This window comes from Solea senegalensis, linkage group LG4 (assembly GCF_019176455.1).
Source record: "Solea senegalensis isolate Sse05_10M linkage group LG4, IFAPA_SoseM_1, whole genome shotgun sequence".
Taxonomy (NCBI): Eukaryota; Metazoa; Chordata; class Actinopteri; order Pleuronectiformes; family Soleidae; genus Solea; species Solea senegalensis.
Genome location: NC_058024.1, coordinates 24,704,505 through 24,728,850, shown reverse-complemented (window position 1 = coordinate 24,728,850; position 24,346 = coordinate 24,704,505). Strand labels below are relative to the sequence as shown.

The window sequence follows — 24,346 nt, the reverse complement described above, 5'->3', positions numbered from 1 at the left end:
TTGTTATTTTAATATATCAGCTCTGAACAGCGGTATCGTTGCAGTGAGAAATCACTTAGTAACTTAGTTATTTAAGAGTTGCTACAAAGCAAGTAAACCTGTGTGAAACCAAACCCAGACAAACTCAGTGTGTTAGTAACACAGAGTGCCTGCAGGTGGCAGTATGGTCCCCCCGATAGCAACACACTGACATGATGTACTCAAGCATCCAAATGTTTCATGGAGTACAATTCTATCTGCATGCTTGGCTCAGTGAGCTGCAGCTTATATTACTGAGGTCAGAGCCACCGCGGTCTTCCACCATACTGATGACGGAAGAACTCGACCTCTGATGATGTGCCTTGAGTTTTTTTTATTGTTGCCGTCCAACTTTCTCTGGCCCGAGGAGTCAACTATGTTCTAATTTTGGGAACACAAATCCACAACAAAAGTCATAATTTAGTCTTTGTCATTTCATTTAAAATCGCATCGCAATACACGCAACAACAACATAAATAAATGTATCTAGTTCTTACTATTTTATTCAGGGGGAAAAAAATAATCAATAATTCAATTCAGAAGTTGGGTCTTGGGCCATGGTTCTCAAACTGTGGTATGTGTATGTGTACCACCAGTGGTACGTGAGCTTCCTCTGGTGGTACTTGGGGGGAAAATTAGAAATACTGTTTATATACACTTTATATATAAGGCAGAATTTTGAGTGTGTAGAAAATAACAAAATATATTAAATAATAATGAGTCATCCACAACGTCGCCCCTCTCTCCGTATCTCTCCGACCTTCTCCACATCGCCACTTCCTCCTCCCGCTCCCGCAGATCCTACTCCATCATCGACCTCACTGTGCCCTCCGCCCGCCTCAGCACCATGGGGAGCAGAGCTTTCAGCCGCTCTGCTCGCCATCTCTGGAATTCACTCCCACCAGACATCCGCAAATCTGACTCTCTTCAAATCCAGACTCCAAACCCACCTGTTCATAATAGCTTACTCTGTAATTTCACTCCACTTATAAATAAAATGCGTTATTATTATTATTACTTCGAGAGCTCAATATTTTCTGTTAGTTTGAGGGGATACACCATGGGACTGCACTTGATTCTGTATATGTGTGTTTATCATTTAAAAATAACCACATAGACACAAAGTAATGCAGCGTAATCTACTTTTATTGATATTTGGCTATCACAGACAGCATGCTTAACATGCTAAGGTGAACGAGAGACAAGATGAAGTCATATTTTATGACTACTTGTGACTGTGTTGTATCGTTCCACCTCACTCCCCGGTTTCCTTGGTCTGAAATGACAGAACAAAGGCATGTGAAACATTTGTCCAGATAATCAAACTCGTCGCAAACTAATTTAATCTCAAGTCATAATTACCTTGACGATTTCACGACTCTTGGCTCTCAGCTTGTTGACCTGAGACTCGGCGATGTCGGCTCGCTCCTGAGCCTCCTCCATCTCATGCTGGACTTTCCTGTACCTGGACAGGTGACTGTTGGCCTGCTCCTCCTGTGTAATAAGACAAGAGGTTAGAACCAGTCAAATGACTTTGTAATTAATGTGGGCTCTAATGAAAACCTAAATTCACTTACAGATTCTTCAGCCTGTCGTTTGTAAGATTTCACTTTGAGCTGCAGCTTGTCCACCAGATCTTGAAGTCTGGAAATATTCTTCTTATCCTCCTCAGTCTGTTTTGAATAAGAAAAAAGAACATTGTACCAGAAACAGTTTGTTTTAATGACTATATATTATTATAATTACTTGATATGTGCAGTAAATGATCTATTAATAAATGAAAAAGCAGTTGACCTGATAGGTGAGTTCCTTCACTCTTCTCTCATATTTCCGGACTCCCTTGATGGCGTCAGCCCCTCGCCTCTGTTCAGAGTCAACTTCACCCTCCAGTTCACGAACCTTGAAAGAAGAAGAAGAAGAAGAATGCATTGGTTTTTAAAAAGCAAAAATGCTCTCCTGCTGCATAATAAATATGAGTTGCTAGGTCAAGACGCCTCTTACTCTAGCCTCCAGTTTCTGGAGCTGCTTCTTGCCGCCCTTCATGGCCAGATTCTCAGCTTCGTCAAGGCGGTGCTGCAGGTCCTTCACTGTCACCTCCAGGTTCTTCTTCATCCTCTCCAAATGAGCACTGGTGTCCTGCTCCTTCTTCAGCTCCTCTGCCATCATGGCAGCCTGACATTTGGAAGCAGTAATACTCTTTCAATCATCTGTCTTTGGTGGAGTAATGTGACGTGTATACACGGCGACTCACATCAGTGATGGCCTTCTTGGCCTTTTCCTCAGCATTTCTTGCTTCCTGAACAGCATCTTCTACTTCTCCTTGGATCTGAATGAGGTCAGCCTCCAACTTCTTCTTGGTGTTGATGAGACTGGTATTCTGTAAAAAATATCATTTTTGATTATGTACAGCACTGTATCTTTCATGTTGTGAAGTATTTCGAATAGCTTTTTTTACCTGAGAGTGCAGTAGTCCCACACGCTCACTGGCATCAACCAGCTCCGTTTCAGCCACTTTGCGGCCTCTCTCCGTCTGCTCCAGTGCAGCTCTCAGCTCCTCGATCTCAGCCAGCATCAGGTTGTTCCTGCGCTCCACCATGGCCACCTGCTCCTTCATGTCTTCCTGACTTCTAATGGCTTCATCAAGGTGCAGCTGAGCGTCCTGAATTAATCATAAAAACACATTTGTGAATCAGTCCAAAGAAAGTAAACTTTACCTGCACGTTCTCTGACACTGCACCATACCTTCAGCTGTCCTTGCACGTTCCTCAGCTGTTTCTGGGCCTCAGAAGCCTGGCGGTTGGCGTGGCTCAGCTGAATCTCCATCTCGTTGAGGTCTCCCTCCATCTTCTTCTTGATCCTTATGGCATCATTCCTGCTCCTGACCTCAGCATCCAAGGTGCTCTGCATGGACTCGATCACCCTCTGGCTGTTCCTCTTGATCTGCTCAATCTCCTCGTCCTTCTCTGCAATTTTCCTGTCAATCTCACTCTTGACTTGGGTGAGCTCAAGCTGAACACGCAGAATCTTGGACTCCTCGTGCTCCAGGGCAGCCTTCACACACACACACACAAAATCTACGTTATACAGCTCCAGACTGATTTACATCGTGTTGAATAAAATATGTATTTGCCAGACAGTACCTCTGCTTCCTCAAGTGCAGTTTGGAGTTCGGACTTCTCTGCCTCTGCAGACTTTTTCGCTTTCTCCAGTTCATGAATGGTTTTTCCAGTCTCACCAAGTTGCTCGGTTAAATCGGAGATCTCCTCTGTAAGAATCAAAGTATATGTATATATGTATATAACATAAATGTTATGAGAGAGTGATGTACTACGTGTAAAACAGTAAATCAACTATAAATCTCTTTAACTCTTTTGTTAAACTTTTGTTTGGGCATATGCGAATACTATTATTTTTTTCAAAGATATCAGACAGTTTCTGTATTTGTGAATATACAGCAGCATGTGGCTCACCTTCTCAATAAGCTCAATGCAGGCTGCCAAGTCCATACCAAAGTCAATGAACTCCCATTCAATTCCCTCTTTCTTGTACTCTTCTTGCTCCAGGACAAACATGTGGTGGTTGAAAAACTGTTGCAGCTTTTCATTGGTGAAGTTGATGCACAGCTGCTCCAAGCTGTTGAACTAAAGAAATTAAGATGCATAAAATACTGGCAAGTGCTTTCACTAACATTGTTTATACCCTTAGCTTTGATGTGGTAAGATATCCAAATGCAAACATTATTGGAATGACTATCTGTAAGAATATGTTCCATCAACCAAACTTACATCAAAGATTTCAAACCCAGCGATATCCAGGACACCAATGAAATAGCTTCTGGGCTGCCTGGTGTCCAGCATCTCATTGATTCTGACGACCATCCACAAGAACATTTTCTCATAGACAGACTTGCAGAGAGCCATGACGGAATTGTTGACCTGATTTAACAAGTGAATGGTACAACATTAATAATGATATGAAAATCAATAAAACAAGTTTACATTCAACAGAAGCAAAATCCTCTGACCTGAGGGACAGTTTGGCCTTTGGTCACAAACTCGTTCCCGACCTTCACTCTGGGGTAGCATAGCGCTTTGAGCAAATCAGCAGAGTTCAGACCCATGAGGTAGGCGATTTTATCTGCCACTAAATACAGAACACAAGTTTTCATCTTTAAAAACACATAATACCAGCTTGACTTCATCAGCGTCACTCCTGATTCACTCGTTGGAAAACCTGTGACATTAAATCTCATGGTGAGTGGACGTCGTACCCTCAGTGCCATCAGGCTCGGCCTGCTCTTCACGCTGCTTCTGCTTGAATTTCATGCCCCCATGATGCATCACAGCACCAGTCAACTTGTAAATGTATGACTTCTCTTCTGCAGTGAAGCCCAGGATGTCAATGGCAGTCTGTATTAAAAAAGTTTGTCAGTGGTAAACATTCTGCTGCATCGACAAATATTTAGCATCTATTGGACACTTTTAAAGCAATTTACTCATTATTTAAGCAATTAACTTTCAATCATAAAGTTTTCCTTACATCAGTGGCTATGAATTCTTCAATGTCATTGATGCTCTTGACAGTGATTTCACCATGACTAATCATAGGATAGTCATATGGGTTTGTGGTAATCAGCAGAGCCTCTGAAGGAAACAGGAAAAAAACTTGTAAACAATACAGGCGTTATCATTTACTTCAGGAATAATGATCTCCTTATTTGCTCATGTCACACCTATGAGCTCAGGTTTGTGGCCCGTTGTGAGCTGATAGAAGATGTGGTAGCTCCTCTCTGCAGACAGCTGGAACGTCACTCGAGACTTCTCCAGCAGATCTGTGTGTGGGGGGGTTTAAGTGTTTATGATGAATATCTCCTGAAGCAAAGCTGTACAGTAGGAGTTGACAGTACATAGCAAGCAATACATGTCATGTGCAATGAGCTTCTTACAAGTTTCAATATCAGCTGAAGCCAACTTTCCAGTTGTTCCAAAGTGAATTCTGATGAATTTTCCCTATGCAAAAACAGGTTAACATTTACATTAGAACTCTATACTTTTGCGCAAAATAGCAACAACTTTTTAAAATGAGATAAGACAAAAACTTACAAAACGTGAAGAGTTGTCATTCCTCACAGTCTTGGCGTTACCATAAGCTTCCAACAGCGGGTTTGCTGCAATGATTTGATCTTCCAGTGAACCCTAAATATAACAATGATTTAGTATCATATAAACTGTATACAGTATATATATATATATATATATATATATATATATATATATATATATATATATGTATACATATATATATATATATATATATAAATACACATGCATACATATTACATATCATATTTTCATATTATTTGATGTCAGTTACCTGCATTTTTCCAGGAATATTATCAGTTTTCTTCCCTCCAGCCACTGCAATTGTTGCAAAGTACTGGATGACACGTTTAGTGTTGACAGTCTTTCCAGCACCGGATTCTCCGCTGTGTTTATGTGTAAAAAAAACAATTATGTGAATCATTTATACATCATGTATTATTGTTTAAATTACTGACATCCATAGTGCTGGCACGTACGTGATCAGGATTGACTGGTTTTCTCTGTCTGTAAAAGATCCAAACATTACACAACATTAGGAATTTACTTTAATGGCCGTATTATTGGACACATTGTAGCACGGACAATAAGTTTACCCTGCAGCATGAACTGGTAGGCATTATCAGAGATGGAGAAGATGTGGGGTGGAGCCTCAATCCTCTTTTTCCCTCTGTATCCAGAGACAACCTTTGCGTCGTACACTGGGAGCCACTTGTAGGGGTTCACAGTCACGCAGAACAGCCCTGAGTAGGTCTGTAATAGTGAAATATTTGAGAAAAAACATTAATATGAACATGCTTAAATAAGTAAAGCTACATCTGTATAAGCCACTGCCATTGTTAAAACCTGTGCTAAGATGCTAGCCTACAAAGTGCTTCATGGGTCTGTTACCACCTACTCAAATCCTCTCCTAAAGGCTAATGTTACCCCTTCTCCTCCAAATGTTAATTTCCGTAAGGTGTCCATATTTTGTACTGTAAATGCTATGAGGTTAATCTTTCTATTCGACTAAACTTACGTAGATCATCCATGCCGCATAGCGCTCTTTGAGGTTATACAGCACAGAAGGCTCGCTGAGGTGGGTCATCATGGCCATGTCCTCAATCTTATCAAACTTTGGAGGGTTCATGGGAAAGATTTCATCCTCTTTTACAGTGATGGTCTGTCAAAGAGGCAGGAAAGGACACATATAAAACAAGTTACCATGTAGCAGCCATTTTAGCAGTCTAGTTGTAATTTATTTTTAAAATCTTACTTGCTATTAACAAATTACAGATTTGACCATCTGCAAACTAGTTTTGTCAGTAGGATAGATCAAATTTACTTTTACTACTCCTGAAATAGCCGTGTGTTAAGCTAAACACATCCCACAACAGTCCAAATCATGCAAGTGCAATCCTCACCTTTCCAGTTAGAGTCTCCACCGTGGCTTTGCCACCCTCTCTCTTTGTAAGTTTTCCCTTGAGGTACATTTCCGTCGGCTCAGTCACAAAGTATGATGACTTAGCATCAAACGGAGTGTTCTGAGCTTCAATTCTTTCTCTTTCTGGCTTCCGGAGGTAAATGGCCGCCGGGCCAAAACACTCCATTTCCGGATCCACACTCATGATGACCCTTTACTGCAAGTGAGGAAACGAGACAATTTCAAAAACCAGAAAACTAGGACAGATGTTTGCATAAACAGATTGGTCGTCCTTTATGTTTGGTTTAAGACAATTACAATAGCTGCAGGACTGAACTAATTACCAATAAAGTTTCGATGTTCATATAGGGGACAGCCTGTTTATCTTTAGCTGTAATGGTAATTAAATTGTACTCATGTGGTGGTAAGACAGTGGTGTCTGATTTACCTTGGAGCACACCAGGTGAAAAGGCTTGTTTGTGGCAGACTTCAGTGCAGATTTCTGAAAGAAAGGAGCAAAGATGTGAGCATCACAAAGCCTATTGCTCAATTGCTTGGTAGTTTTGTTTGTAGGTATTGAGAGTAACTGCATCTGTGCTGCTGAGATGCTTACCTTTGCTGGGCGCCTGTCCTCAGTGCTGATGTACTGCTCCTTTATATAGAGTGATGGGAGCCTATCACACTAGTCCTGCTCTATTTGGTCATGATTCTTGTCATTATGCTCATGGAGTAGTTCTTAACCCTAGCTGTAACATTACATAGTTTATGAGATGTCTTCCATCACACATCATTGTGCAGCTTAGAACTCGGGGGGGCAAATGAGGCTTTTAGAAATTCTCAAATATCCTGAAATCCTGGCAAATAATAGGATGCAGTGATTTGACTTTATCCTTGTTTTAAATAATATCTTTTTGGCTGAAAATGTGACGAGGAGAACACTATTCTGAGATGTAGTTTTTGTGAGTTGGTTCTGTAGCATGTTGATGAGAAGTATTTTTTGCTTGTGAGTACCTCTTTCAAAAGTATTTCTGTAAAAAAAGATACAAAGGGGTGAAGTTTGGTTCATGTATTGCTGTTGAGTAGGTCAGTAGACAGTCCAAAGGTGTGACTAATACATCTTATAAATGCTCTTTGGCACAAAAGTAACCTCAAGCTATGCCTCGGAGAAGCTTTAAAAAGTCACCGATATAGTGTTTCAGAGTCCTTACAAGTCAGAAATTATTAAAAATGAAAGGAGTGCCAGTGAGCTTTAAAGAAAGAGGGGGATTGCCAAGGGATTATTTCTCACAACAGTGCCAACAGCTGTTCTTATTCTCCCTCTGAAGGGGAGCACAAGGGAGTCTGAGCACTGTCCCTAAATGTGGCGCAACTGAGTGATGATTCAAGCTCAACTTCCTTTATATTCAAAGCAAATCACACCATCCACCCACTGTCTGTCTCTCTGTCTGTGTCTGTATGTCTGTCTGTCTGTCTATCCATCTATCCATCTATCCATCTATCAAGTGAACTTTTGTAGCAAACATTCCTCCTGCCAAGGATGTGTCACACGGCCACCTCAGTTTAAAACGGTGGTTCGAGTGTCATTAGTCTCCTTTTCCAATGGTAATAAGATCTTACACCAGGGAAGAAGAAGAAAAAGAAGAAGACATTCTAATGTGATTACCCACAGGATATAATGAGCCTCTGTCTTCAGTTAACTGCATGTTATACGATTCCGGGCTCTGAAATTGCCCTTCTTATTAGGGCAAAACTCAAATATAGCACAAGGCTCATGTCAATGCCCAAGTCAAATGCCACATGCTCTAGAGGCTTATTGTGTTTTTATGGCCTTTGATCTCTGTCAGTTTCTTCATTTGTCAAGCAGCAACAACTGTGCTCAGGATAACAAACCAAGGTGAGCAACATTCCGGTCTGCTGGCTGAGAGTGTTGATGTACCGTTGCATCCGTGTGTTAATATTACAAATATTTTTATTTTTGTATATTTATAAAATGCAATATGTGTATGTGACGGTTGATTTCTGCAGAAATTATATGATACGTGTGTCACAACTCGCACTACTAGTGACATGCAAACACTAATTGTCTGTGGACAGTTTTTGAGATTGACTCTATGTTGTCACATAGCATTCATTCACACCACTTAGAATGCTTACTATGGTCACTATATAACACATATCACCACTAATGTACAAACTAATGTTTGTTAGCGTGTTATGATCAACTCATTACTCATACAAGTGCAATCTTCCAGAAAAGTATTTCATTATGTTTTTGAAGTTTGTTTACGCCATGTTGTAGATTGTGATATAGTCACTGTTACACATAGTTGTAATTTTTTGAAGAATGTGAAAACTGCTTAGCGTTGATAATGTGCGGGGTTTGTTGGTTATAATATAGATACTGAGATAGTATTGTTGGGAGTGAGTTCGGGTGGGCCGGTGGTGAGGGAGTGGGGCAGTGGGAAAGGTCACTGGCACCTTATTAACACCATAAGGAGCCTCGAGTTGCGAAGGTGCAAACATGTTACTTGTGTTGCCAGCTCCTCAGTCATCTGCCTCTGGTCCCCTCAGTGATATACCATCAACTCACATTGACTGCCATTGTATCGTATGTTTATTAGTATATCATGAACTTTAAGACAATAAAAAATAATATGTTTTTATTTTCTATTATTTCTATTCAGAGTCTTAAAGGCATTTCTGGGCTTAATCCTACCATGTTTCGGACAAAAGACAGGGCAACGTCATGGACAGTAGATTCAAAAATGTGGTACGGTATATTTGCACATCCAGACTATTATTCTCATTCTGTGATACTTGTTCAGTTGTTTGTATTTTTTTGTATTCTTATCTGCTGTTTGACTTAAATTTGAATAAGTCCCCAATTCTTGAAAACCCAGTTTACTCCAGTCACACTCTTTCTCAAGCCAGAGTTTGCATAACTTGCATTAAAGAGTTTTACTTTTACAAACTGAAAAATATCAGATGTTGTGCAGCATTTTCTCAGGCCGTAACTGTTACTTTGTCTTGTGTAAAATAGGACAAATGCCCTTTGTAAGCAAACCATTTCATGTCTAAGTAGAAGATAAAAGATGAAAAGCAATTAAAAAAGACCAAAATGTATAATTAACTCTAACTAACTAAACCAACAAACTAATGCTGTTGTATTCCTCACCTACACAGGAAGTGGAGGAAGAAGAAGAAGAAGACCTGAGTGAAATGGTGCCACCTGAGAGAAACACCAAACTAGTCAGTTATTTTTCTTTGTTTTTATTTTCATGGAGGGCAAGTACATGAAGAAGCAGAGGATAACCCACCCACCCACAACCCAAAAAGTGTCATTTTTGTTTATGTAGATTTTTATTTGTATTTTTTTATGTCACACAAACACACAAATGTGCATCATTCATGCAAATTATGATACATTTTCTTTAGTAATAAATAATAATAATGATAATAATACAAATGACTTGGATTTATAAAGCGCCTTTCACAAAAAACAAGGTTGCTGTACAATAATTTCTGTTAAATGATCTATAAACATATACAGTAGGACACATCCAGAGCACACAATGTAATTAAAATAATTATCAACAGCCAGCAACCACTTATAAGTGTCAAAGGCCTCATGTTATTTGATACCGGTTGTATCTTTAAGATGCACTTGAGCTAAGTGTTTTTCAATACGTCGCGTGATGTAATGAATAGTTCTTAAGCATGTGCCGATAAGTGTGTCAGTTATTACACAACCAGAGAACAAGAGACATGTCACTGATATCTGCTTACTTATATAGCATGCAGCCTCTCTTCACTCTTTCATTACTGCATTATGTTATAAATGTTTGATCATATGTGTAGATACCATCTTACAACTATTCAATTATAACAGATATGATAATATGATGATAATAAATGCCAATACCATCCTCACAGTTATAAAAATCACACATGACACAATCAGCACTATATGCATCTCAATACATACAATTATACCAGTTTTCAGCTTCAAACTTACGTCCATGCAACAAGTCACACACTTACACACAACGTTATCCACTACAGTTGATTTAGATTTAAGATTTCTTACCTGAGCTTGCTGCTTAACAAAGAAAAGCACCCCATGAAATCTTCCTGTTTTCTGTTCTCCCTTTCTGTCCTCACTAATTTGAATTGTTCTCACACACGGACATGCACAAACACACACACATACACACACTTCAACATACCGCACACAATCACACACAGGGGAATTTTCCCTGAGCTCAGAAATGTCTTGGCCTCCCTGAAGACTTGACAGTGTTTAATGAAAACCAGCAGGTGGTCTATTTTGTGAACAAGTAGATCATCGAGACTAATCTTTGTTGTTGATTATAGGATTTAATTTAATTTAATTCAATTTTTCAAGAATTTCTGCATAAAGGGCATCCTATAATAGTAAACCACTTGGGTTTATGTAAATTTGGGCAATTGACTGGGCTGTGTGTGTTTACATGTTGGTCACGGCAAAACGAAGCAGCTTCACTGTTTCGTGTCATATATTTATGTGTTTATTTGTCATTTTCCTTCCTTTCTTAGACACAGTATAGTACACCTTAAATACCATGAGTAGTGCAAGGTCAGTTACTACATACTGTGTGTGTAGATTCTCATTCTTCCATCGTTATCTAAAACCCTTTGAGTCTTATTCAATCCTCTTTGCTGACTCAAAAGACCTTAAGAGAGGTAAATCGCTTTCTGTTCTTTCTTACTGTCTTAAGTTTAAGCACAAATAAACACAGTTAACACTTTTTCCAGATAATATCAACATAGCATCAACGTAGCATCAGAGTCCTACAAGCATAAGAATAAGCAGTGCCAACACCACACACCTACCGGAATTATTAAAGTGAGAAGAACATAATCACTACCAGAAAAAAAAAGAACAGAATGGAAGTTGATGAGTTTATGATTGAGTCAATCATTGCAGCATTAAACAGCTTCACGGTGTAGACATTTTTTCAGAGGTGCTTAGTAATAGGACGCTGAAGAACATCTGACATGTAATTAGCAGAAGCCTTCGATGCATTTGTAAACAATTGCAAAAGTAAGAGCTTGGGAATTTGCCGGGCTGGCTGCTATATTTGTTTAAGTCCAAATAAGTCTGGAAAGAAAGGCCAGACGTATTGAATGTCGCCTTTTATTGCAACTGAATCCAAACCACAAGAGACAACTTTCGCTGTGTCCGAGGTGTCGACTTTCTTCAGCGAGAAAACACAACGGCATAATGGACTATAATGGATCTTAAAATTAGCTTCAAATATACACTTGGGCCTTTGGCTTAAAATATGTTCGCAAGGCTGTCACTCCGGAAAGGTTTAGTCCAGTTTTGAAAACGGAGAATGTATTTGTAGTAAAACATATTCTATGTTTCATATTTATAGAGATTATTTAAAAAAAAAACAAAAAAAACTATTCCTATTTTTTAATATACAAGACTTACAGTATTTATTTTATTCCTCCAATCAGATGCACATAAAGCATCACAAGCAGAAATACACTCTTAACCCAGTGGTATAAGATTTTGGTCAGGAATTTGAAAACTTAATCTGGGGTTTAATGCAATGTTTGTCTTTTTATGATACAGGATACAGCGACAACAGTTGTGATGATGGAATTGGGAGGACATCTGATACCATTCTTCTGACACAAGCCCAATGACCTAAACAGGAGGGTTGCTCCTCTGTGGAGGCCCAGAGATTTCAGTATAAAAGGGGAACTCCCGGGCTCCACAAAAGTGTTGGACAGGAAGGAGGCTACCAAAGAAGGTGAGTCCACCATCACACTTTATCAGAAGTCTATGGCTTAAAGTTAATTATCTGGGTTTTTCTGATTCTAAATTGCATTTGACTTTTTAGTAGTCCAATCAGCAGCTGCATCACTGAACAACAAACAGGTAAATAACGCTCATGCAAATGGAGATAATGCTTTAAAGTCCAGTCTTACATGATCTGTCTTTGTATACCAATGGAAATGTTTCATTTTCACAGAGTCACCATGAGTGGGGATGCGGAAATGGAGTGTTTTGGCCCGGCGGCCCTTTACCTCCGTAAACCTGAGAGGGAAAGAATCGAGGCTCAAAACACTCCCTTTGATGCCAAAACAGCCTATTTTGTGACGGAGCCGTCTGAGATGTATTTAAAAGGCAAAGTGGTGAAAAGAGAAGGCGGCAAAGCCACTGTGGAAGTCAAGGGTGGGAAGGTTTGTACAAGTGGAAAACTCCCTATAATTTCACAAAGATGACGCGCGCTAATCTCACACTGTATCCATGCAGACACTCACCGTGAAGGACGACGACATCTTTCCCATGAACCCTCCGAAGTTTGATAAGATTGAGGACATGGCCATGATGACCCACCTCAGTGAGCCTTCTGTGCTGTATAACCTCAAAGAGCGTTATGCGGCATGGATGATCTACGTAAGACCAGACATAAAAGTGTGAAATAATGAATATCTCTGTGTCCTGTATATGTAACACACACTGTGTCCTCTTCTTCTTCTGAACACAGACCTACTCAGGGCTTTTCTGCGTCACTGTGAACCCCTACAAGTGGCTCCCAGTGTACGACGCAAAGGTCGTCTCTGGATACAGAGGAAAAAAGAGGATTGAGGCTCCACCCCACATCTTCTCCATCTCTGATAATGCCTACCAGTTCATGCTCCAAGGTATTCATCATTTTCTTTGCTACAGAGAGGCCTGAATTTCCTCTTTCGTGTGCTTTACTGTTTTACGTTCTCTCAACAGATCGTGAGAACCAGTCGATCCTGATTACGTAAGTCACCACTGTAAATTGATTGTTTCTGTTTTGTATTGTGTCAGGCATAATACATACCATATAATTGTTTAACACGACTCATTTTAGTGGAGAATCCGGTGCAGGGAAGACTGTCAACACCAAACGTGTCATCCAGTACTTTGCGACAATCGCGGCGGCTGCAGGCAAAAAAGCTGAGTCAGTTCCTGGGAAAATGCAGGTATATACAGTAATGTAATCTATGTTTTCATGCAAATAACCAAAGAAAAATACTAAAACATCCATGCAATGACATTCTCAGGGGTCGCTGGAGGATCAAATCATTGCAGCTAACCCCCTGCTGGAGTCTTATGGGAATGCCAAAACTGTGAGGAATGACAACTCGTCCCGCTTTGTAAGTTAAAAAGTGATACAAATCCTGCTGCTCCAAAGTATTATCTGTTCTCAGATTGTCTGTGAGTTTGAAGAATGAGAGGATTAAAGCACTAGTCGTTTCACTTCTAGGCCACTGATGTCTGATTTCAATTGTAGGGAAAATTCATCAGAATCCATTTTGGAACGACTGGAAAGTTGGCCTCCGCTGATATTGAAACATGTAAGCTTCCAGCTCTCATTATCCAGAGGATTTGATGAAAGGACACACTGGAAACTACCTTGTTGTTGCCTTGACTTTTTAGATCTCCTGGAGAAGTCTCGAGTGACGTTCCAGCTCTCTGCTGAGAGAAGTTATCACATCTTCTATCAGCTCGCAACAGGCCACAAACCTGAGCTCATAGGTGAGCAATTACAGCCATAGAGTTAATCATTTTATAGATAAAATATATGCTTTACCTGAGACTGTATAACCAAGCACCATGATTATTTTTCAGAGGCGCTACTCATCTCCACCAACCCCTACGACTTCCCCATGATCAGTCACGGGGAAATCACTGTGAAGAGCATCAATGACGTCGAAGAGTTCATCGCCACTGATGTGAGTGAACACGCTGCAGAGGGGAGGGGAGGAGTGAACGTTGCACTGTTGTCATTTTTTTGGACGCTTCCTTCTGCAGACTGCCATCGACATCCTGGGCTTCACCTCAGAGGAGAAGATGAGCATCTACAAGCTGACCGGAGCTGTGATGCACCATGGAAACATGAAATTCAAGCAGAAGCAGCGCGAAGAGCAGGCCGAGCCTGACGGCACTGAGGGTAAATGAGTCGTTTTTCAAAGTTTGATATTCAGAGTCTTGACTGTATATTCAGTGATGTCTTATATCACTGTCCAAAAAGACTTATGTGAAAGTGAATCAGTAAGTGAATTATCTGGATACATTGTTTGGATAAAGCCAAGCACAATCTAGAGGGATTATGTTTTAACAGGTAAAGAGTTCAAATGACCGAAGTCCTTAGCTTTGAGAGGAGTCAGTGTGTTGATCATCTTATAAAGGTGTCTCCAAGATGCTGTCGCAGTTTGGCACATCCAATCTGGCACCAAACCCTTGTGCAGAACGTGCTGAATAGCTTCTGACTTGTTACTGTCTTTGGTTTGCTTCTTTTTTTTTTGCAGAGGCTGATAAAATTGCTTACCTTATGGGCCTGAACTCGGCTGATATGCTCAAGGCCTTGTGTTACCCGAGAGTCAAGGTCGGCAATGAAATGGTGGTGAAAGGTCAAACTGTACCACAGGTAATTTATATTAAGAACATACATAATATGGTCTCACATATTAGTACCAATAAGAGAGTGCAATAATTTAATTTCTTTCCATGTTTAGGTGCATAATTCCGTCATGGCTCTCTCCAAGTCTGTCTATGAGAAAATGTTCTTGTGGATGGTCGTCAGAATCAATGAGATGCTGGACACCAAGCAGCCCAGGAACTTCTTTATCGGTGTCTTAGACATTGCGGGTTTTGAAATCTTTGATGTAAGTAAAACTTCCTGCATTTTTTCAAATTCTGGTTGATACAGTACAATAAAATCTAGGTCCTGTGTCATTTGCCCTTCAAGTTCAACAGCTTGGAGCAGCTGTGCATCAACTTCACCAATGAAAAGCTGCAACAGTTTTTCAACCACCACATGTTTGTCCTGGAGCAAGAAGAGTACAAGAAAGAGGGAATTGAATGGGAGTTCATTGACTTTGGTATGGACTTGGCAGCCTGCATTGAGCTTATTGAGAAGGTGAGTCACATGCTGCTGTATATTCTCAAATACAGAATAATTAGGTTGAAGGATTTGTTTTAATTCATAATTTCCTCTGAATAGCCAATGGGCATCTTCTCCATCTTGGAAGAGGAGTGCATGTTCCCCAAGGCAACTGACATAACCTTCAAGAACAAACTGTACGACCAGCATCTTGGTAAAAGTGCCCCCTTCCAGAAACCTAAACCTGCCAAAGGCAAAGCTGAAGCCCACTTCTCTCTGGTGCACTATGCTGGCACTGTTGATTACAATGTTCTTGGCTGGCTGGACAAGAACAAGGATCCTCTGAATGACTCAGTGGTTCAGCTCTACCAGAAGTCTTCAGTCAAACTGCTGGCTTACCTCTATGCAGCACATGCCTCAGGAGAAGGTACAAAATCACATGTAGAATGCAACATAAACAACATTTTTGTTGGAAATGAAAATAAAGCCAAAAATGTCTTTCACAGACGGTGCAAAGAAGGCTGGCAAGAGGAAGGGAGGTTCCTTCCAGACTGTCTCAGCTCTCTTCAGGGTAATCTTTTCTTATTTTTTATGATCTTGAATTGGTTTATGTATATTTGTTGCAGGTCAATACACATTTATAGAATTGCCTTGATCAAAATATTATGTGCAGTTATGTTAATGTCATTTTTTTGACATAGAAATTATAAACGCTGTGTTCATAATCAGGAAAACCTGGGGAAGCTGATGACCAACTTAAGGAGCACTCACCCACATTTTGTGCGCTGTCTCATTCCCAACGAATCAAAAACACCAGGTGGGTCCCAAAAAAAGTCATATTTACACTTCAACTTCACACAGTTGCTTTATTTAATGACCTCTCATGAACCTACAACTCCATGACTCTGAGGTTTGTCGGGATCTTAATGTATACGACACTGTTTGTTGTCCCTGTTACGGTTTCAGGTCTCATGGAAAACCACCTGGTCATCCACCAGCTCAGGTGCAACGGTGTGCTGGAAGGCATCAGGATCTGCAGGAAAGGTTTTCCCAGCAGAATCCTCTACGGTGACTTCAAGCAGAGGTGCCGTAGCTGTTTATTTACCTGACACACCACATGATTGTTCTTTATTTTTAGATCATCTCATCAACTAAATTGTTTCAGATACAAAGTGCTGAATGCCAGCGTCATCCCTGAGGGGCAGTTCATTGACAACAAGAAGGCCTCAGAGAAACTATTGGAATCCATAAGCGTGGACAAATCACAGTACAGATTTGGCCACACCAAGGTAAATAAATAAACAGACTTGATTATCAGATTCACAATGCAGTTAGTAAAGTCACTGTCATTGCCTCTCTAAATAGGTATTCTTCAAGGCTGGACTGCTGGGTGTACTTGAGGAGATGAGAGATGAGAAACTGGTTGAGCTCGTCACAATGACTCAGGCTGTTTGCAGAGCTTTCTTGATGAGACAGGAATTTGTCAAGATGATGCAGAGAAGGTGGTTACCCTCTTCAATTATGACTCTTCCTGAAGGACTATGTGTTTTATAAAACATGTGAAATAAGCATTGTTTTCTCTTTCGTATCCTCAGGGAGGCTATTTACTCTATTCAATACAACATCCGCTCATTCATGAATGTCAAAACCTGGCCATGGATGAAGCTGTACTTCAGAATCAAACCTCTTCTGAAGAGTGCAGAGACTGAGAAAGAGATGGCCCAAATGAAAGAGGACTTTGAAAAGACCAAAGAGGAGCTAGCAAAGGCTCTGGCCAAGAAGAAAGATCTGGAGGAGAAGATGGTTTCTCTCCTGCAGGAGAAAAATGACTTGCAGCTGCAAATTCAGTCTGTAAGTTTGACAGAGAGAGGAAAGTTGATATTTCAGGGATCCTGGATTTCGAAAAACAAACGGTATTTTGTTTGTGTGTCATTGTGAATCCAGGAAGGTGAAAACCTTTCTGATGCTGAGGAAAGGTGCGAGGGGCTCATTAAAGCAAAAATCCAGCTTGAGGCCAAAGTCAAAGAAACAGCTGAGAGACTGGAGGATGAGGAGGAAATGAATTCAGAGTTGACTGCAAAGAAGAGGAAGCTGGAGGACGAATGCTCCGAGTTGAAGAAAGACATCGATGACTTGGAGCTCACACTGGCCAAGGTGGAAAAGGAGAAACATGCCACGGAGAATAAGGTGACAGCCATAAATTCTGTTTACTCAACGGTGAAAATTCTACTTCTATCACATATTTAAACTCAATTTATTTAAAATTCTAAGGTTAAAAATCTGGTTGAAGAAATGGCTTCTCAAGATGAGACCATTGCCAAGTTGAGCAAAGAGAGGAAAGCTCTCCAAGAGGCCCATCAGCAGACGCTAGATGATCTGCAAGCAGAGGAAGACAAAGTCAACACTCTGACAAAGGCCAAAGTGAAGCTGGAGCAGCAAGTGGATGATGTGAGTTTCTCTGTGTTTCTGTTTAAATCAGCAAGGAGGTTTCTGGTACACACGGGTTATTTAGATTTACTGTACATGTATACAGATAATGTGACAGCACTGTATATATATATGATTGTCTAGATTGAAGGTTCCTTGGAGCAGGAGAAAAAGCTCCGCATGGATCTTGAAAGAGCAAAACGAAAGCTTGAAGGAGACCTGAAACTGGCCCATGAATCCATAATGGATCTGGAGAACGACAAGCAGCAAACTGAGGAGAAATTAAAGAAGTATGTGAGACCGAGATATGAATTTAAGTCCCAACATTTCATTAAAATAACTGAATGACTGAATGTTTTGTTCATTATTTTTTGGGATTGAAGGAGAGACTTTGAGATGAGCCAGGTTCTCGGCAGGATCGAAGATGAACAGGCTTTAAGTGTCCAGCTGCATAAGAAAATCAAGGAACTGCAGGTAATTGTTGAATTTGTCTTAATCAAAATAAATTAAACATTTACCTTACACTTCCTAATAGAAATGGATGGACATAATGAAAGTCAGGAACAGTTCTAACTAAAATTGTATCACTCCTTTTTGGTTCACTTGCATCTTTTAATTAAGCTATTCAGAACTTAAACTTACTAACACTTGAGTGTATTTTCTTTAACATGCCATCCTCATAGCATCCCCACCTTCAGTCTTAACTTTGTCTCATGGTTTGCTGTCAGAACAGAAAGGTCTTTTTAGTCTCTCTTTGTCATTCGGAATGATGTTCTTGATTCTTCTGATAATTTATGATAAAAGCAATGTAGTGTAAAATATGTTGTACTTTTCACAGGCTCGTATTGAAGAGCTGGAGGAGGAGATTGAGGCTGAGAGAGCTGCTCGGGCCAAGGTGGAGAAGCAGAGGTCCGATCTCGCCAGGGAACTCGAGGAGATCAGCGAGAGGCTGGAAGAAGCTGGAGGAGCCACATCTGTGCAGATCGAGATGAACAAGAAACGAGAGGCCGAGTTTCAGAAGCTGCGTCGTGATCTTGAAGAGTCCACCCTGCACCATGAGGCTACCGCTGCCGCTCTGCGCAAGAAACAGGCCGACAGTGTGGCAGAGCTCGGGGAACAGATCGATAACCTCCAGAGAGTCAAACAGAAGCTGGAGAAGGAGAAGAGTGAATTCAAGATGGAGGTCGATGACATTTCAAGCAATATGGAGTCTGTCGCCAAATCAAAGGTGACATTTATCAGCGCCATTTGTAAAGAATAAAAACAATTACAGCAATGTTGTGTTTTATTGTCTGTAGAAACTGTTTGCCAATGGTTGACCTCATTTTTCTCTCCATGCTGGTTTATGTAGGCTAACCTTGAGAAGATGTGCCGCACGCTTGAGGATCAACTGAGTGAGTTAAAGAGCAAGAACGACGAAAACGTGCGTCAGTTAAACGACATGAATGTGCAAAGATCCAGGCTCATGACCGAAAATGGTGAGTGCAACATCTATAAAAATTAACACAGACACAAATTACTAAAGAGGATGGACAGTAATTGTTTTTCGTCGATCAGGGGAATTTGGCCGTCAGCTGGAGGAGAAGGAGTCTCTTGTTTCACAGCTTACAAGAGGCAAACAGGCTTATATTCAACAGACTGAGGAGCTCAAACGGCACTTTGAAGAAGAAGTCAAGGTACGACATTATACCCTTTGGTGAATGTTGCTAAAAATTGTCCAGATTTTTGTTTTTTGTAAAGAGAAATGTGAAGAGAATTGTAATTAAGTTGTATTATGTCATCATTAGGCCAAGAACGCCCTGGCTCATGCTGTTCAGTCATCCCGCCATGACTGCGATCTGCTCAGAGAGCAGTATGAGGAGGAGCAGGAGGCCAAGGCTGAGCTGCAGCGGGCGCTGTCCAAAGCCAACAGCGAGGTGGCTCAGTGGAGAACCAAATACGAAACTGATGCCATTCAGCGCACTGAGGAGCTGGAGGAGGCCAAGTAATGAACAGCTCTGAAATCACAATGTTTCCGCATGCATTTTATTATTATAAAAATCCATATCTTACATCTTTAAACAGGAAAAAACTTGCCCAGCGTCTTCAGGATGCAGAGGAAGCCATTGAGGCTGTGAATGCAAAATGTGCCTCTCTGGAAAAGACCAAGCAGAGACTTCACGGTGAAGTGGAAGACCTGATGATTGACGTGGAGAGAGCTAATGCTCTGGCTTCTAACCTGGACAAGAAGCAAAGAAACTTCGATAAGGTCAGTGTTTATTAATTTTGGCAAAATGTATGTTGTTACTTGTAAACATGAAGTTACAGAAAGTACTCACTTGTTCGTTATACTTTCAGATTCTTGCTGAGTGGAAGCAGAAGTTTGAGGAGAGCCAGGCAGAGCTGGAGGGATCTCAGAAGGAGTGTCGGTCAATGAGCACCGAGCTGTTCAAGATTAAAAACTCATACGAAGAAGCTCTGGATCACTTGGAGACCCTGAAGAGGGAGAACAAGAACCTGCATCGTAAGGCTCTAAATCCTGAATGTTACTGTTATGATAAATACATCCTCCATCACATATTGTATGGAACACATTACAATAAACTCTGAGCATTACTTGATTTTATGTTGTTGTTTTTTTTTGTTTGTTTTTTTTCAACAGAGGAAATCACTGATTTGACTGAACATATTGGTGAATCAGGAAAAACCATTCATGAACTGGAAAAAGGGAAAAAGTCAGCAGAGACTGAGAAAGCAGAAATCCAAACTGCCCTTGAGGAGGCCGAGGTATCAATAATCACATTTCAAATGCATGCTTGTCATGGAAAATACACAGGTGAGAAACTAAAAGTTTACCAAGAAAATGTTCTTGCATTTAATTCCATAGGCCACTCTGGAGCACGAGGAGTCCAAGATTCTGCGTGTCCAGCTGGAACTCACCCAGATGAAGAACGAAATTGACAGGAAACTTGCAGAGAAGGACGAGGAGATTGAGCAGATCAAGAGGAACAGCCAGAGGGTGATCGAGACCATGCAGAGCAGCCTGGATGCAGAGATCAGGAGCAGGAATGATGCCATGAGAGTCAAGAAGAAGATGGAGGGAGACCTCAATGAGATGGAGATTCAGCTGAGCCACGCCAACCGCCAGGCTTCTGAGGCCCAGAAACAGCTGAGGAACGTGCAAGGACAGCTGAAGGTTAGACATTCATATGTAAATTATGCATCAGGAGACAGCAGAGTGTCTCTGATATATGTAAACTGAGGAGCTGTTTTGATTTCAGGATGCACAACTGCACCTTGATGAAGCTCTGAGAGGTCATGAGGAGATGAAGGAGCAGGTGGCCATGGTGGAGCGCAGGAACAACCTGATGCTGGCTGAGATCGAGGAGCTGAGAGCCGCACTGGAGCAGACGGAGAGAGGCCGCAAAGTGGCTGAACAGGAGCTGGTTGATGCCAGTGAGCGTGTGGGACTACTGCACTCTCAGGTCTTATAAACTGTATTATACAGGTGCTGTTAAATTCCTGTTAAACAGTTTCTTGAATTCAAAGAAAAAATTAATATGTATATTTTATTTTTAGAACACAAATCTCATCAACACCAAAAGGAAATTGGAGGCTGACCTGGTGCAGATTCAAGGAGAAGTGGAAGATGCTATTCAGGAAGCAAGAAATGCAGAAGAAAAGGCCAAGAAGGCCATCACTGATGTGAGCCAAAATGAATTTGACACAGTTCTTACTTCTCTCTGGTATTGGAGCGATGTCTGTGCTCATGGCTGCTGTTGTCGTGTTTTCAGGCTGCCATGATGGCAGAGGAGCTGAAGAAGGAGCAGGACACCTGCGCTCATTTGGAGAGGATGAAGAAGAACCTGGAGGTGACAGTGAAGGACCTGCAGCACCGCCTTGACGAAGCTGAGAATCTGGCCCTGAAGGGCGGCAAGAAGCAGCTCCAGAAACTGGAGGCTAGAGTAAGTCAGCTTCGTTTTTTTTTTTATGCCCCTGTGCTTTTTGATTGTAAGTGAAATTGACATCTTTCACTTCTAATCTTTGCTTCTACCTCGGATGAAGTAAACAGCCCTATTATTTCACACTATAAGAATGTGAACATCCTCAAAAACTTAATATCACATCCTTATTTATACACACATTTATACTGGATTATTTTCTGCTAAAACCAGAGAACCTAAATCTTGAACTGATGAAATCCGGTTGTCTTTTTGTGATCAAGGTTCGGGAGCTCGAGGCTGAAGTCGAGGCTGAGCAGAGGCGCGGAGCTGAGGCCGTGAAAGGCATCCGCAAATATGAACGCAGAGTGAAGGAACTGACTTATCAGGTAAACAAAACTCAAACAAAAATCTAATAGAGTACACAGGAAACTAGGTGCAAAGGACATTATTTGACTCGAGAATATCTGAAGTCTGCTTCTTAAGACAAACTGGATGTAAGTTATGTTTTTTACCCCTAGAGGGCATGAATCCCCATCATATACTGTATATAATATCTGTGATGATACAGTGAGAGTGCACTGCAGCTAGAAATGAAAACTATTATTCCTGCAGCTGTTGCTTAGGATACACACATCATTTGGAGATGTTTTAACTCATTTTCTCTGTGAAGAGGGAAGAACTCTTGACTGATTTGAAAGAAATGGAGGATTCACAAGAAGTGATAGTGAAAATATAGTCATAATTTAAATGTGTGTTGTCATTCTTTCTAAAAATGCTGTGGAACAGATGAATGTGCCGCATGCAAGTATTTTTTAATGATATTCCAAAAACAAGACGGGTTAGTGGAACTGCCTTTAGTTGTGGTCTCAGACTATATGCTGTGTCCTGCCTATAGACTGAGGAGGACAAGAAGAACATTGCCAGACTTCAGGATCTGGTGGACAAGCTGCAGCTCAAAATGAAAGCCTACAAGAGGCAGTCTGAGGAGGCGGTGAGTGTGAACACAGAGCATCGCCGGTGCAGCATGATTTCACCGCAGTGAGCGTGTCACAGTGGCAAAGGTAATACAATACTGGCAACTTTGACTCTGTCCCGTCCAGGAGGAGCAGGCCAACAGTCACCTGTGCAGGTGCAGGAAGATTCAGCACGAGCTGGAGGAGGCTCAGGAGCGAGCCGACATCGCCGAGACTCAGGTCAACAAGCTGAGGGCCAAGAGCCGTGATATCGGCAGGGTATGTAGATTTTTCATTATTCTCTTCATTCAGTTGTGATCATAAACTACTGACATAGGAAGGAAGTAGCAGTTAGCCACTGGAGGGCGACTCCACTGACTTCAAAAGGAGGTAGAGGCCGCAAAGATTCAAACTGATGTTGATCACCTACAGAAGAAAAGAAAAGTTGTGCATATAATTCCCTGATCAATAACCACATATTTTCTTGATTTCTAAAGTCGGTAAACATTTTCCTGAAGGGTTAATACTCTTTTTTGTAAATTCCCATTTAGAGGATAATAGACGGACAACACGGTTACATGAGTAGACATAAGGGTAATTGACAACTAGTACCATCCTGTATGCGCCTGGTTTTCAGGGATCTGGTCAAATCACGAACAAAAGACAACATTCGTTTTTATCTAAAGTCTGTGGTTGTGATCCCACATTGTGTCATAATAACGCTCTCTCGATGTCAGAATGATTTACAGAATATTTCATCATTGTTCTTAACCTGCAACATTTCACTGTCTCTTTTGTTTTGATTTAAAGGGAAAAGAGGCAGAAGAATAAGCATCAGTCTGAAGGAGACACAGCACAAGAAATCATACAATATGATCTTGTTCTTAAATGTGTAACGACAACAAATAAACTTGCTTGCAATTCACTGTCTTTTTCCTGTTCACTCATTTATCACTTTTATATCTACTCAGTGGTGTTGTTTATAAATGAATATGTGGCAGAAAATTTTATGACAAATCATCAAAAAATATTTTATCTTAAGTATATGAATTTAAAACAAACAAACAAACAAAAAACCAGTAGCAGTGGGGAGTTATTCAAAATAACATGACTGTCAGCTGCCGACTATTATCATGTGAAAGTCCTTTAGGTTAGAGCAACTGCAAATTGTCGACCGTGTGGTGTTAATGTAAGTGACAGTCTGGTGACCTGACAGTTTTCACCCGTGCTTCGGTGCAAACGCCGCGCCGTGTCAAGTTGTTGTGATGGAAATAAACCAATTAGTGAACCACAAGACATGCTAGGTGAAGGTCAAGACATTTCTGCCAGTTTCTGGCCACTCAGATTATTTGAGTCAAGTTTAAGAAGCGCAGCTTTTCAGTACATGCAAAAGCCAAAAATAACCCTTAAATAGCTAATGACAGTTGACGTGATGGTCCTTGTGTAAATAGATTCTGACAGTACACTTGCCAAATACTTTTGTGGCAGGTTGAAGTGACAGCACAGCGCTGTAGCATTGAACTAAAGTTAATAATGCTCATTAAAAATAGTGTTCAAAAGCCAAATACTGCCATAACCCCTTGTCTTTAATCAATTTCATATTTAAAAT

The 24,346-nt window shown here is 40.8% G+C and overlaps 2 protein-coding genes across 2 annotated transcripts; one reads left to right on the top strand and one right to left on the bottom strand.

The window, feature by feature from the left end:
• Positions 1–1,146: 1,146 nt before the first annotated feature.
• On the bottom strand, positions 1,147–7,149 carry LOC122767967 (myosin heavy chain, fast skeletal muscle-like). Its single transcript, XM_044023545.1, has 24 exons — positions 7,133–7,149; positions 6,968–7,021; positions 6,521–6,736; positions 6,136–6,279; positions 5,714–5,870; positions 5,597–5,624; positions 5,392–5,503; positions 5,121–5,213; positions 4,964–5,027; positions 4,751–4,849; positions 4,558–4,661; positions 4,289–4,427; positions 4,043–4,161; positions 3,804–3,953; positions 3,472–3,659; positions 3,159–3,345; positions 2,761–3,069; positions 2,474–2,677; positions 2,270–2,395; positions 2,020–2,190; positions 1,813–1,917; positions 1,596–1,691; positions 1,381–1,512; positions 1,147–1,294 (listed from the first exon to the last, which is right to left on the bottom strand). The coding sequence occupies exons 3-24, from the start codon at positions 6,722–6,724 to the stop codon at positions 1,274–1,276; spliced, it is 2,952 nt and encodes a 983-aa protein (XP_043879480.1). The 5' UTR covers positions 6,725–6,736; positions 6,968–7,021; positions 7,133–7,149; the 3' UTR covers positions 1,147–1,273.
• A 5,264-nt stretch (positions 7,150–12,413) lies between these two features.
• LOC122768178 (myosin heavy chain, fast skeletal muscle-like) lies at positions 12,414–23,663 on the top strand. Its single transcript, XM_044023977.1, has 40 exons — positions 12,414–12,451; positions 12,546–12,756; positions 12,830–12,973; positions 13,065–13,221; positions 13,301–13,328; positions 13,419–13,530; positions 13,612–13,704; positions 13,842–13,905; positions 13,988–14,086; positions 14,180–14,283; positions 14,363–14,501; positions 14,860–14,978; positions 15,067–15,216; positions 15,300–15,470; positions 15,555–15,861; positions 15,941–16,005; positions 16,164–16,251; positions 16,401–16,518; positions 16,600–16,723; positions 16,800–16,936; positions 17,030–17,285; positions 17,379–17,621; positions 17,706–17,882; positions 18,006–18,151; positions 18,245–18,335; positions 18,700–19,089; positions 19,213–19,339; positions 19,419–19,537; positions 19,649–19,845; positions 19,926–20,109; positions 20,199–20,364; positions 20,503–20,627; positions 20,728–21,036; positions 21,122–21,325; positions 21,420–21,545; positions 21,635–21,805; positions 22,066–22,170; positions 22,680–22,775; positions 22,885–23,016; positions 23,548–23,663. The coding sequence occupies exons 2-40, from the start codon at positions 12,553–12,555 to the stop codon at positions 23,566–23,568; spliced, it is 5,808 nt and encodes a 1,935-aa protein (XP_043879912.1). The 5' UTR covers positions 12,414–12,451; positions 12,546–12,552; the 3' UTR covers positions 23,569–23,663.
• The last annotated feature ends 683 nt before the right edge of the window (positions 23,664–24,346 follow it).

Excerpts from the sequence above, each read along its gene's own strand:
- LOC122768178 (XM_044023977.1), top strand. The coding sequence starts at position 12,553 with ATGAGTGGGGATGCGGAAATGGAGTGTTTTGGCCCGGCGGCCCTTTAC. Across the intron at positions 16,937-17,029 it reads GTCAAGATGATGCAGAGAAG|GGAGGCTATTTACTCTATTC; the intron begins GTGGTTACCCTC and ends TCGTATCCTCAG. Across the intron at positions 20,628-20,727 it reads CTGCCCTTGAGGAGGCCGAG|GCCACTCTGGAGCACGAGGA; the intron begins GTATCAATAATC and ends TTAATTCCATAG.
- LOC122767967 (XM_044023545.1), bottom strand. The coding sequence starts at position 6,724 with ATGAGTGTGGATCCGGAAATGGAGTGTTTTGGCCCGGCGGCCATTTAC. Across the intron at positions 4,428-4,557 it reads AAGAATTCATAGCCACTGAT|ACTGCCATTGACATCCTGGG; the intron begins GTAAGGAAAACT and ends TTTTTAATACAG. Across the intron at positions 1,513-1,595 it reads AACGACAGGCTGAAGAATCT|GAGGAGCAGGCCAACAGTCA; the intron begins GTAAGTGAATTT and ends CTTATTACACAG.